Here is a 14,687-nt window from a genome sequence, read left to right as displayed (position 1 = left end):
GAAAACCCCCCAAACTCCTTTAAAAACTGATGATTCACACTGCATAATCCTGAAACTTATTTTTATTATGTTAGGTGATTTGCAACTTCTTCTAAGCCATATAGGAAATGATCTCACCCAGACACATCCATGGCCAACTACAGGAGAGTCGGCTGTGCTTTCTGTGTTTATGTATGGCTCTGGGTTGTGAACAGCACATTCCACCTGCCACAGAACACAGAAAAACATCTCATAAATACATGCATTAGGTCACCATGACAAAGTCACAGATGTTTGTGGTTTCAACCTAAGCGTAAAAAAATTTCAAACATGTTGAACACTCAGCTCTTCCAAAAAACCCAGGCTTGACCTCTGAATCTCTATTTGTACTCACCAATTGTTTATTTAACTGTTAACCTACCAATTACATGCTTGATTTACCCTTTGTAAACCCAGGATGTACTATGGGTCAAGATTAGACTCACTCTAATCTTAATCTTTAAATGTTTTGGAGAGAGCTCAAAATTAAAAATATAGAGATCAGACCTTGTAGCTATTAGCAAAACACTCTAACTAACTGGGTCTTTGATGATTCATGGCAAGATATGACCACGTTAATATTACTTTATTCTGGTAATTTCAATTTACTTCACAAGTCAGTGTGGCCTACCACTTTAAATGTATGGTGAAAGATTTTTTCTTCTTCTTTACTGAACGATTGTAAAAAGGAGATAATCAAAAAATAAAAAATAAAAATCAACCAGATGGTTCAAGGTGACAGGTCAATATTAAAAGGCCTGCAGTGTTGCTGCAGCTCACCAGGAAAAGCATGCTGGTCCACGTAATGAGGCTGAAGTAGTGGCAGTAGACATCTGAGCTATAGTCTTTACCCCATAAAACTTTAAGGGCCTGTTTTGGTGTTACACTCACAACATGATGTCATTAGGGCTGACTCTGTAACCAAGTATAATAACCAAACAAGATGTGGACAGCAAATTAGAGGCTCTGGAAGCTCAGAAGGTTATTAGACAAAGTATTGTAAAATCAACCCTGACTCAACTTAATCCATAAAACAAAAGAATTACAAAATAAAAGATAATCTTCACCTCACACCTGTAAAGACTGCTACAGAATATAAAACCACAGCGTGAACTCTTGTTCTCTTTAGAGGACATTTGGAATGGATGAAGGGAATCTTGAAGACTTGCCATCCATTTTATTAACATTTATATCCTACTTATACCTTCAACAGGTCAAACTAAGATCCAAGTAGAATAGGAATGTAATTAAATACCTACTTAAATTAATCCTACATTGAAAGAATTACAGCCCTGCCTCTTTCCCTGCTGATGTACGAGTAAGTGTTTCTTCTGACTTTAAAGTAATGCCAGATTCTAAGAGGTAGAGCTGAGAAAACGTGCTCTCTCTCTCTCTCTATACAGCAAATAAAGGATCAGTTAGGCATGGTTTGGTTACTGGTATCAGAGTACAAGGTTTTAAAAAGAGATAGTTTCAAAACCAGTAAACTTCTCCATTGTATAGTTCGAATAGTTTAAAGATCTTTTAGTTAAAGGCCAGAAAAAGCAAAACAAAGGTTGGTGGTGTTTATGATTGTGTGACTGGGTGATTTTGTGCTGCTTCTTTGCACTGCTGGTCAGCTGGCTGAAAAATAAAACTTTCATGAATACTAACAGAAAGACAAAATCAGCTGTTTGGTATTATTTTAAGTTGCTAAAATACAGAATCTTTGTATGGAAACTTAAAGAGCACTAGCTGCGATAACACTGTTTAAAAAAACAAGAGTCAGCAAGATATGACATACAAGCATTGTGATCACATTATACATTTGCAATTTAAATCAGTGTTAATACTTTAATGCTTTGAAAAAATGTTAGGTTTACTTAAAGTAAATTCTCACTGTACATTAACAAATTTACAAAAAAAAGTTTCTGGCAATGAGTAGATGGGTATTTTTCTTTTGATTATTTTTAGTAGGAAATCTTCAAACGTTTCCTTTTTTTATATAAATCCCTGAAGAAAAATGTGAAGTATTTAAAATAAAGTATACAACATTTCTCACCCACATATTTAACATTTTGTAGTAATTTCTTTGACTCCAAAGGTCTTACTATTTATCAGAAACATTCTTCGGGACGGTAATTCAATGAAATGTTAAATAAATGGAATTGACCTCTCAACTAGCTTACCAAGAATTCTTAGTAAGTATTGCTCACTAATTTACTCCTAGTAGCTTCTTAATTTTTAAATACCCTTGAAAAAACCCAGGATACCTTAAAAAGAGCTGTAGAGAAGGAAACTCACCTTGAACTCTTGCAGTTTTGACATTACCACAGGCATCTGTTGAAGCAAGAGGGGGTGTTTCTGCTTCTTGATATGATTACCGTCATCATCTGCAAAGAACCAGCCCTGCAGGTTGTCCTCCTCTGATTTTAAACACAAATAAGGCACACAGGTTATTCAGAGAACAAAGCCATCTGTTTTCAGTTAGAACACTGCAGGGATTACATTGTAAAACTTCAATTGTCATCTCAGGAATTCAAATTATTAGCAGAAACTGTGATTAAGCATTCCGATTCTCATTGGAGGTGCGCAATCTGAACAGGCCCAAGTTTGACTGTTATATTAAATAAGTAGATAAGAGTTATATGTGGATTCAAAAGGGTCTAATGTGCAACAGATACATGGCAGTGCAATACAGTACCTAGAGCCAACTTTGCCATCTGCAGGTTACTGATCCATGACTGTTTGATGGCTGGGCTGAGTGTATTAAACACCGCACTGAAGTATGTGAGCTTACCGGCCCTGCCAAAATAGAAGAGGACAAAGCAAACACACACATGATCAGAAAAATAAAGGATTCTGGCTTGCATTTAACTGTTCTTCAGGTAATGTTTAAAAATAGCCATCCATTGATTAGTGAATTTGTCATTAAAAAACTTTAAAGTGCCCTCAACCCCTTTTATATTCTAAACCTGGACCAACACGAACTTCCTTAATGTTTTTCTGTCTGTAGGCCATCATCTATATTCACTTATCTGTCTATGTTTTTGATTACAGTGCCTTGCATAAGTTTTCATTTTTTTCTCCTTCTGTCACTTTACCATCAAAAGCGTCAATATATTTTATTGAGATTTTATGTAATCTTGGGCATCATAGGACTTAATTGTGATGAATAAATTATATAAATGATATGAATACATGATAAATGGTTCCTTGCACAAAAACAAAACCTAAAAAAGGTTGGATTGGCATGTAAAACCTTGTAGAGTCACCTGTTACAGTTACAGCTACAACTAGAGTGAGACTTTTGCCCATTTTTCTATGCAAGTAAACTCAAGATCAGTCAGATTCGAAAACCATTGATTTCCAAATCTTTCCTCAGATTATAGATTTTATTTAGGTCTGGACTTTGACCAGGCTGTTCAAACACATGAATATGATGTGATACAAACCGTCACATTGTAACTCTGGCTGTTTGCAACGGGTTGCTGTTCTCCTCGAAGGTCAACCTTGGTCCCTATCTCAAGTGTTTTATGGGCTCCTACAGGCTTTTTTTTCAGGGTTTCCCTAGATTCATCTCCCACCATTCTCTCATTAAATCCTAACAACTTCCCAATCCATCCTGAAGAAGAGTATCCCTTCAGCTTGATGCTTCCACCATGTTTTAAGGTGAAAATAGAGCTTTCAAGATGATGTGCAGTTAAGTTTCCCACAACACGTGGCATTTTACATGTCCTGTCTGTCCTGAGCACCATCTTCCACATGTCTGGCATATCCCCTATTTAGCTTGCAAACTGCAAAAATGATTTCTTAAGAGCTTTAAAAAGTAGATATCTTCTTGTCACTTTGCCGTAAAGGCAAGATCCATTGAGTGTTTGTAACAGAATGTAAAAAAATAAATTCTTTACGAGTATGCATATTTCCAAAGTACTACAACCTGATATCTAACAATTCAGAAAAGGTGCAACAGAAGTGAAAGTCAATTATCACTTCTATAAACAGTTTGTTTATAGACACAAACATATGTGCCTGTTTGTGTCTCTAAAATGCTTCTCTCCTCTATAGCTGGAGCTCTGAAGCGTTGTGTTCTGCAAGGAAGGGATCAGGAAAGGAATGAAATGGGTGCAGCTGTGTTTCCAAACATACCCTTGGATAATCCCAGCAGTTAGATACAACTGAGAGGAACGACAGAATTGAGAAGAGAAATAAAGAGCAGGAGAGTAATGGTCACAGAGAATGTGGAAGGGTCAAAACAAGATGCACTCTTGGGGACTCGTGTGTGGTGTATAATGGTGTGGCTTAATGTGAAGGATGAATATTTGTATACAGGAGCAGCTGGGTAGAGTCTGGTTGCAAACACTGATGTGTATTTTCTCCCTTGTGATTCATGCCTCAGATTAGAGCTGGTGGAGGAACTTGTTTATCCAAATGTGGTCTAATTCTCTCTCATAAAGCCCAATACATACAGAGGGGGCAGTGAGGATGCAAGAAAAAGCAGGGTAAAAGGGGATAAAGTCAGCTGTAGGATAAACAAAACATTTGTGGGAAAACAGACTTGGTTTGAGGCAGCTGGAGCTGAATCCTGCACCGGTCAGCTGCCCTGATCTCTTCTTCCTTCTTCAATATTAGCCTCTGGAGACCTGAAACCCAGAGAAATCAAATTGAGGAGAGGAAGAATTATATGGAAAATGTGAAGGAATGAGGACAACAACAAGGGAAGGAATGGGATAAATGTTTTCCACAGTATTTCCACAAATATTCTGGAAAATTCTGAAGTACAGAATTTGTAGGGGTGAGCATTCACATTGCAAGAACAAATAGGAGGAAATGTGGTCTTAAAATGTCATTACTGATGATATTTTAACATGAAAACTCCCTCAACATGAAAATTCTCTTGTTGCTCATTTATAACTAGAATACTGTCTGCATGAATTAGGTCTAGGAATGTAGAGATAAAATCTTGCCATAATATGTCTGGCTTTTTTCTTTCCTATTCCTCTGCGTTAGAATCCATTCTCACCTTCATCTATTTGGACATTGTGAGCCTCTCTATGACTCCCGTCTGAATTTGACAGACCTACCAGCACAGCACAAACACAGAGACTCACACTGCACTCTGCAGGCTAAAGCACTATTTCATTACCACCGCCAGTCTTGTGTTGACACTTGATAGGACAGCTCTGGACTATTCAAATCAAAGCCTAAGAGACACCTAAACTCTGAAGGAGAAGTTTCTCACATTAAAACAAACCACAGCTTAAATGTTATTCTTAGGTATTGTGAAGGAACATGTAGCTATGTTAAATTGTATCATTAAACATATATTAAATAAAGAGTAAACACCCGAAACCTAATCGCAACCAGGCTGTCAAACTGCAAGAGAAAACAAGGTGCAGTTAAGACAGACTAAGGAAGGTACAGTGAAGTTGCTCTGCTTTATACTTTTTAGTAGAAATTTAGTATCTCTGTCTGTCATGGTTCATTCATGATTTGGAAATGTTGGCAAGTTTTTGCAGAGTTTAGTTAAGGTATGGATCCACATTTTTCAGCGAATACATACAGAAATGACTTGTAATGACAGCTTTGACGCCTGCTTCACTGTTAATGTAAAAACTGTTTAAAATGTCACCTCTATGTCCTCTTGTTCTGTTTTTAAAAAGAGTAAAACCTGACTTAAAAACCTCACACAAAATAAACCAATTATAACCAGTGGAACTCTAGAGACTCCAGAAATTTGAAAGTGCTGTGAAAAAAATCAAATAAAATTCCCCATTACATATTTTTTTTGTTTTTATTTTACCACTCAAACACAATTCAGAAAGTTTTTTCTGAATTGCGCAGCAATAAAATGTAGCAAGTTCTAGACTAAAACTAGCATGTCTAAAAAACCTTCTAAAATGAAAATGTGTTGACAAAGTTAGCTCTGCTTTGGTTTGTGGGTAATATATTAATGTGACTGCCTCTGATCTGACTTTATGTTTGAGTTTAGTGCAGGTATACTGTACCTGATAGTTCCCTTTGAGGCTGCCAATCATACCAGCTATCTGGTTGACCAAACTAAGGTCATGTATTAGGTTCTGCAGGTCTTGGTACAGCTGACCAGGGCCCATGTAAAGTTTGTCTGTAAATGAAAAAGACAAGAAAACTTCATGGTTTCAAATACCCCAAATAAATCCAATGAACATTGAGTGAAACAGTCTGGATAGTTCAAAGAAGAAGAAGAATCTGTGTTCAGAAACTGCCAACAGCGTTGATTTGGCAACAGTTTCGGTTCTCAATAGTTCCCTTAGAAAAGAGTGGACACTCGGGCAACAATGAGCAAGAATGGGAGCAGCAGTTAGAAATAGGACAAAGATCAATAAAGGGCAAATAGTTTCCCACAGGCTGCAGTGACAGTTTTATAAACTTGCCTGGGTTGTCATTCACATCACTATTTGTTCACAAGGATGCACATATTCCACTATTGGCTTTCAGGGGCCAAAGGTTTGGTTTTGCATGCCACTTTGAATCACACTTTCATCTCTTCCCTTTTATTCCAAGTATCCCATAATGAGCATGGTGCAGTATTTTTTAAAATATATACCTTAAAAAATATACATACTGCTGTACAGAACACATTTAAACAATGTAGACATTTTTAGACATATTACTGTCTGGTACCATATATTTAGAATTAGATACTGTTAAATCTAATTTAAAAGTTGAATTGTGCTCAATGCTTTACAAGTTTAAGTTACAGTTGAAAAAATCAGCTTCAATTTTCACAGACCTTGAGGCATCTTTAATATAAATAAATCACTTATTATCTGGCAACAGAATCCATGACTATTTATGGGTTCTTGCTGTTTAGAACTTAATTGTCTATATAAAAACAGGAAGAGAGACAAATTACCTTTATGTCACTGAAATGCCCATTCCCAATACCTATATTGGCTATGTGTGATCTTTGTTAAGATCTAGATTTCTAAATGGCTCTTTGTCCAAGTGCAAAAAAAAGCATCAGTAAAAGCATTTTTATAGCAAAGCCTATCATTTATGAAGTAAATAGGTTCCAAAAAGCAAACAGTCTACAAAATTACACACTGTGTGTGAGTGCAGCAGGAAACTGTGACTTTAAATGACCAGTTTTAGATGGTGCCAGTGCAGAAAGACATTACAACAAGATGACATCACATGTTGGAGAATATTTTTGCAGTGCTCAGGTGCCAGAGGTGCTTTTTGGCCCAAAACAGATGAGCAACTATTCTTTCCACTTATTCCTGGAACAAACACACACATTTGAAGTGCACACATATACACACACACGCACACACCCACACACACGTAAAGATGGCTTTAAACCAAACAGAAAGATTTACTGTACAGCGCCAAGAACACATTTTATGACACAACCAGAAGCCTCAATGTGCTATTGTGGTTTAATGGGGCACATTACCACAAACTAGTGCATAAAAGGAAAATGACAAATCGTTTTCAAAGTATTTTTTAATAAAACTCAAATGTGTTGAAGTTCCGTTTTAGAGCCACCTTTCACTGCAGTTATAACTATTATGTCTTTTAAAGGTACATTACTACCAGTGTAGAGCCACACATGACTAAAATGCAACTAAAATATTTAAACAATTATTCAAAATAGCTTAAAATGCAGTGAGACTGGATGAAGAGCATCTGTGAACAGTTTAACTGATCAGCTTCCCTGTCCCTGCCAATTAAAAAAAACAAAAAACCTTTCCACAGGCTAATGGTGCCACCATAACTTTACATCAAGAGGAATATTTGTAAAGGGTGATATGCTGTCTCAGCTTCCTGCCACAAATGTTTAGAAGGACAGTACCTTCATCCATATATTAGAAGGTTCCCAAATATCCCACAAATTTCTGTGGCTAGTTACAAATACTTATGACTTTCTTGCTGCCATTTTTCAAAACAGAGATATTTGTGGAGTGCATAACTATTAGCTGTCGAAATTATCTGATTAAATACTCTGGCTGGCCACTTGGACAACATTTTCCTACTTTGTTTGCAGTTGTATAGTTGCTCTTTCTACTGTCAGATGATTAACGAAACAGGGTTCTGTGAGATGCTATAAGCTCAGGTTATTATTTTATTTCCAAATCTGCTTTAATCTTCCCAACATTCACCCTGACCTGTCCGTTGTGTTCTGTGATCTTCATGATGGTGTTTGTTCACTAATGTTTTTGAATAGAAAACCTTTTTATACTGATATTAAATACCACAAAGAATGACTGGATTTATTAATTAGGTGAATTCTGAAGGTGATTAGTTGGAATAGATTTCATTTAGGGTTATTAGAATAGAATGGGGCTGAATACAAATGCTTGGCATACATTTGAAAATCATAGTTAGTAAAACAGATTACTTTGTACTCCCATGGTCAATATTGGAGAGTTTTAATAGAAGATAAACATCACATATGGCAGAAAAGACTGAATGCTAGGTAACTGTACAAGAGAATCTCTTTTAAAGTTGGAACGTGGGTGTACTGAAAAAGGCAGTGTATAATTTAAAGGTAGCAATTCCAGCCTAGTACCACAGTAAAAGTGTGCATCTTTGACCTCTGCTAGACAGACCATGCATAACTATTTATCATAGCATTTAGCAACTTAGCAATACCACAGAGAATATCAAAAATAACAACTACAGCACGAAAACCACAAATAATACACTCTTTATGCCTCTTTCCCTGATCTGGGTCTTTAAAGTGGCTGGGCAGCTGTTTGCCATAGCGGAGGACTCAGTCCTGAAATCACTGGACTCAGTAGACAGCAGACCAAAAGGCCAAAGAGGCGAGAGAGAGAAAAAAGCACACACTCGGAGTCTGAATTTAGCAAGGGTTAAAAAAAATAGAATAATTGGTGACAGTAGTGGCCTTCACTCACAGCCAACTGACAGGAAACGGGCTAAGAGAAGAGGGCGGTAGACATAGAGGAAAGATCTCAAGCTTGGGACGTGAACTCTGGATGTCTGCAGCAGAACCAATACATTCCACACAAAGAGGCACCTCCTATGTCCACATAAAAATAATTAACTGTGAATAGGTGGGAATCCATGGTATCTTTATATAAGCAATAGAAGTTAATCTGTTTCATTAGAAATATTTCTGATTACAAAAACACTGTTTGTGTTTTTGTAATCAGAAATATTTCCAAACAGTCAGGTTTCTTAATTTTGACAGCCACATAGTAGAACCATTCTTTAGACAAGCTGAAGAGCAGTGTGCAGCAACAGATGTTGGACGTTCCAGTACTGTGTTATGTTTCCATGCTACACACAACCAAAGAAAACTACAGTCACTCTTGCACTTTCTGGAGGATCTTATTAAAATGTTTCAAACCACAGAAGAGGTTTAAAAATTCTAAAATAAAGGAAAAAAATCTTTGCATATCTTAATAAATTAAACCAGGTATTATCAGAAAATAGAAGGAAGGTGATTGGAAGACGAATTGTCAAAACAAGTTAAAAGGAACATTGCGTTTCATACTTGGCTTAGCGTTGATCACCACCTTCTCCCCAGAGTGAGGAGCAGGGTATCGGCTATTATCGACCATTTCCTCACTGGATCCAAACTCCAGCACTTCTACAAAGTTTAAAGGTACACTCCACTTCAGGAGAAACTTCTGGTCAAGTGGAGCATTTCCACTGCCACTCCCACTGCCATCCTGGCATCTGTTGAGAGTAAAAAGGAAAGGCAAATGTCATAAGTGCGGGTGGGGGGCCATGTACAGGAAGGAAGGAAAATTCCCCTCCAGTACTGTGAGAAAGTGACATCAACATGCAAGAAAATGTGGAGAGAAAATTAAGCTGAAAATTTTAAAATGAAACTCATAGTTAAACATATACAACAGGGAGAACACATGCTCCACTATTGAAAGGTTACAAACAGTATTAAATCACATTTGTATTAAAAGGGTTAAGATCTCCCTTACCGGATATTGGGTGTGGCACACATCAGGACATCATTTAGCAGAAAGAGACGTCGTTCTTTTGTTTTGATGATTCTCCAGCCATTGTTTCTCACCATGCATGAGAATCAGGTAGCGGCTACCCACTCAAGCTAAATGATGATGATGAGAGATAAAAGTCCTTAATTTCACAATGAATGTATTTGAACATTGTTTTCCCACATGTTTATTATGACTCCACTGTGAAAGTGCTCATTATGGATGACAATATATAAAAACTATGATTTAATTTTGTAAAAGACACAGATAAAAAGTCAACAGGAGATGTTGTAAACATGAGTTAGCATAGAAGTCAGAGAATTTGGTACAGACAGACAAATAATGACAATAAGGGGATTGTTTGAATTATATGCACATGTCTAACACAATACAAGAAATAAAGCAAAAATCTAAAGCACTGATAAGATCCTAAGACAAAACATTAAAGAATCACCATGGAAATCTGCAGGTTGATCAGCATTGATGGAAATTAAAAAAATCAAAACTTTTTTCAGCCAGTGAATGCATCATACTAAATGCTACCAGGTTGCAGTGATAACACCACTCTGATGTGGATGCTGTCACCAAGGAAAGGACACCCAAAATTGGTCATTATAATCATCAGTGGCAAGTCTAGAAAAAAAAAATCAGATGAAGTAAAATTATGTGAAATGATATTTAAAAGGAATTTAAAAGGAGAGACTGTGATATGATCAGACATCTATGAGGGTCACACTGCAAGAGAGAAGAAGTAGATACCTTGAAGGCTAAACAAAATCTGAACAAGGTTTCATTTAAACTGTTTGTTCTAGATGATAGAGAAAAATATGATAACAATCATATTTAAGTTTGATGTAGCACCATACAAATAAGATTTAATATCATTCATGGCTTTCAATGTAATCTTATGGTATTTCCTCTTTTTTTATTGAGCTTGCAAATCTCCATGTTAGCCATCTGCAGAACTTGGTATATATGTTTCTTAGCATATTTAGGATGAGAAAAGAGCTATGAATCAATACTCTGGTAAACATTTATTAATTTTTCAGCTTTTTGTGGATATTTTCAATGTCCTATAATGTCATTATTTTACTGGTACTCACATTAGCTTTTACAATTGAAAGCAAAACAATGCCTTTAATTTTGTGAAAAGACACAGATAAAAAATCTCAAAAGAAAAAAAGAAAAATTTAATCCACAGAGAATCTCTGTAACAACCAAAAAAAAAATAAAAAAGGCATTCATTAGAAAGTTTTCCACTCCCTCTGCTGGTGAGAGCATGCATAACCAGTTGTTCTGCTTATTACCTGAAGAAGCAAAATAAACTGTGGGAATCTCTGAATGGGTTTCATCATCAGGCCATAAAATATGTTCACTGCTGGATACAATCTGTAATACAAATTTCAAAAGATAAAAATACCACATTAAGTGCTGTATAATCTAAAATCCTCTTGAGAGCATCGAGATAGTTCTTCTCACTATCTAATACAGAGCAATATAAAATTGTAAAGGCTTTCAATCAAAACACAAATAAGAAAAAACATAAGACATCATTTTTATAGCACCACTCCTAGTTAAACAGCTTACCTTGAGACCCTGGAGCTGGTGGAAGCACAGGCTCAACATTGAAGCAGTCCACCTCAATGAAGATCTCAGACTCATCCTCAAAGCAAGCTAACTTTCTCTCTAAAGCATTAAAACAAGAACTAATTTTATTGACAGGATGTATTATTGTGACAGAAAGATGCTGATTGGGCAATCAAATAAGAAACTGAGAATGATTGTTTTTTCACTCAGCTTTTTTTCTGTTTCATTTTCTCTTTTATGACAGGAAAATGCTAGAACTTACATCTCAACATTAACTCTCACTTGCTTTTTTTGAACCAACAGAGCTCTGTCTATTTAGTTCTTTTATGAAAAACTTAAAAAGCCCTGAGCTACAATGGAAGATTATACAGATCAAGATTTAGCTTCAAAAAAGAGCATGAGACTTCAGAAAAAAAATATCTGAATTTGTATTTGTATTTGACTGTACACTTGTTCTACAGTATTTCATTCTACGATTTACTGTGCCTTTCTGAAGAATTCATACCTCTTATATTTTTTTTACATTTTGTCACTTTACAATCCCAAGCTCTAGTGTATTTGACTAGGAGTTTGTGTGATAGGGTTGAAAAAGTACAACATATTGAAAAAAAAAAATACAAGGTACCTCAAATTTTGAGTTGAATAAATCTAAAATCTATGAGCTGGAAGTCTCACTGAATAAGACATTAAATAAGAGTTGATGTTGCTGGTGTCTCAGTTCACTTTCAATTAAACACATCTATGTTAGAAAACAGTCTATCTTTACTTTTATAACCTCTGGTGCAAAAAGAAATCGCAAGACATATCAATGAAGCAGGCGGTGAAGTAAAATGACTGGATGCTATCCCTTCACCAGTACCACCACCAAAAATATTAAACACCAAACCAGGATGAAGGTACCAGGTCAGTGGGGTTAGCCAGACTGAGAGTCAAAGGGGTTGGGACTAGTTTTTTTTAAATCTAGCACAGACACATGAGGTGAACCTAGTTTACCTTTTGCTCGTGTTTCTGTTTTAACTGCTGCAGCTCTACAGTTCCCACTGTACTTGCCATTAGCTCTTTCATCTTTTTCTCATAGTGTTCTTTCAAGCGTGTCAGATCTTGAGAAAGCTAAACAAAAGCAAAGCAAGGATTACTGGTTATGGTTTTAGAGTTGGGTTGCAGCTCACGGTGTCAGGAAGCTTAAGTGTTTGATTACTTTATTTGCTTTAGTTTTCTCCATAAATATTGATTTGTTTAAATGTAAAATGAATATATTAGTAAATTTGTAATATAATTTATTTTGTCCTTTGTGAGAAGTGCACTTTTTGTTTTGTCCTGATTTCATTAAACTTCAGTTTGTATTTATAGATTAGAATTAAATAAAACCAAAATTTCAATCTAGAATACAACTTGTTCTAAAACTATGAGGTTTTTAATTCTTTTCCTGAATTTTTAAATGAGGTTTTTACAAAATCAGTTAACCAATAAAACAATGGTTACAGAAAATCTTAAACCCAAAATGTAGAACACTAGATTCCTACAAAAAATAAGTAAAAATTCAATATCTTCCTAGACTCAACTTTAGTTTTGTAATGAATTATTACTTTTTTTTTTTAAACACGAAAGATCAACAACTAGAAAGATTTTCCATATGGTCAGATTTGTTTTTTCCAGTTGACCAGCAGGATGCAGCAACAGGTATGGGTGAAGCAGTGTGGTCCTACTCTATGCTCCATACATTTCCAGAAATCTTCAGTCAATTTCTTGGGTAAGTGAAAATGAATAGATAAGATTAAGGGAACCCACTAGATAGGCATCCATTTTTCAGAGTGGAGATTAATCAATTTCATTAACCCATTAATGAATCTATTTCTGCATGTAAATGATTACATATGACAACCTTTTCCACATCTAATGAAAACCAAAATTGAAATTTTGGTTTTTGTGCCTACTAAACCTTCATACAAAGGACAGACAAAGATAGAACTGAACAAATATGTAAAAACCCGATTATCAAACAGATAAATGTCTCAGTTACTGGCAGGAAGCAATAGTGGAAATTAAAAGGTGATTGTTATACTCACATGCATTTTCCTCTGTGGTGGCTTTCCTCTCATGAATGCGTGGGGCAGGCCATTCTCAGGACGACCCTCCCCGTCGCTCGCCTCGTCGTAGCTTTCAAACTCACTCGAGCTCCAGCCGTTATCGAGGGAGCTGCTGCAGCCGCCCTCCTCGCCGAGCTCCACATCATCATAGATCATCTCATCTGGATCTGTGTGGAGGACAAAGACAGAACAAAAATGCTTGAGGAAATTCTGTAGCTTCACTTTCTGTATAGCACATTTCAAACCATGGTTGATTGGGCTTTTGATTAAAAAAAAACAGGTCACATTAATCAACTTTAAATTTAACATGATGCATATAAAAACTAAAACATAAAAAGGGCCAATTCTACTTTGATATGTAAAAACTTGTGAATGCTATTGTTCCACATTGGACAGCAGTGAGAGAAAAATCCCGTTTTTAAGAAATCACAGCAAGCTAGGAAAATGAAAGAAGCCGTACTGCCTGCTGCAAAGTTAAAGAAAGGAAGTTTCATGCTGAACTTGAAAAAGAAAGTTCAAACCTGTGTTAGAGTCTGAATTTTCTCTGGGGACATCATCGTAGATCACCTCATCTGGATCTGAAGCACATTTCAAAACATTACAAGAATAAATGTCTGGTGCAAAAAGACAGCTGGAGTACTTGGGCCACCTTTGGGTAAAAATGTAAGAAAGATCTGAAAGAAAGGCACACAGAAGGGACCGCTTCCTCAAATGAAAAGGGAAGGAAGTCTCAGTTGTGTTAAATGGAAAAAAGAAAAGATTTTCCGAAGACAGCTATTGTGCAATAACACAGTAAACAACAATGGAATTAGCATTTTTCCGAACCAGTTATCTTACTTACTTTCCATCCAAGCAGTGTTTGCAGGATCTGATGCCCATTTAGCCAAAGCATTTTCCTCTGCAATAGCCGGATACTCTTCACTGAAAACACTTAAAAAATATGTGCACATACACTCTTTTGAATATTTGTTTTTTGGGTAAGTGATCAAATGGCAAAATTTATTTCCAAAAGCAACTACACAATGATTATCTTAAATAAATCTGAAAGGCA

At 36.1% G+C, this 14,687-nt stretch overlaps 1 protein-coding gene across 1 annotated transcript in view; it reads right to left on the bottom strand.

Annotated features, from left to right (window-relative positions):
- The window catches only part of arhgef10 (Rho guanine nucleotide exchange factor (GEF) 10), a 44,827-nt gene that overhangs the window by 15,973 nt on the left and 14,167 nt on the right, over nucleotides 1-14,687 (bottom strand). Inside the window, exons 6-17 of the mRNA XM_044143696.1 lie at nucleotides 14,478-14,566; nucleotides 14,158-14,214; nucleotides 13,616-13,803; nucleotides 12,543-12,659; nucleotides 11,558-11,646; nucleotides 9,948-10,034; nucleotides 9,503-9,687; nucleotides 6,006-6,121; nucleotides 4,556-4,644; nucleotides 2,702-2,802; nucleotides 2,302-2,423; nucleotides 118-204 (exon numbers count right to left, since the gene is read on the bottom strand). Coding sequence (XP_043999631.1) covers nucleotides 118-204; nucleotides 2,302-2,423; nucleotides 2,702-2,802; nucleotides 4,556-4,644; nucleotides 6,006-6,121; nucleotides 9,503-9,687; nucleotides 9,948-10,034; nucleotides 11,558-11,646; nucleotides 12,543-12,659; nucleotides 13,616-13,803; nucleotides 14,158-14,214; nucleotides 14,478-14,566 — 1,327 coding nt within the window. The remainder of the gene's footprint in view (nucleotides 1-117; nucleotides 205-2,301; nucleotides 2,424-2,701; nucleotides 2,803-4,555; nucleotides 4,645-6,005; nucleotides 6,122-9,502; nucleotides 9,688-9,947; nucleotides 10,035-11,557; nucleotides 11,647-12,542; nucleotides 12,660-13,615; nucleotides 13,804-14,157; nucleotides 14,215-14,477; nucleotides 14,567-14,687) is intronic.

The sequence above is a fragment of the Gambusia affinis genome, linkage group LG16 (assembly GCF_019740435.1).
Source record: "Gambusia affinis linkage group LG16, SWU_Gaff_1.0, whole genome shotgun sequence".
NCBI classification, from domain to species: domain Eukaryota; kingdom Metazoa; phylum Chordata; class Actinopteri; order Cyprinodontiformes; family Poeciliidae; genus Gambusia; species Gambusia affinis.
Note: the sequence above shows the minus strand (reverse complement) of the source record. Positions and strands in the feature narration are given on the sequence as shown.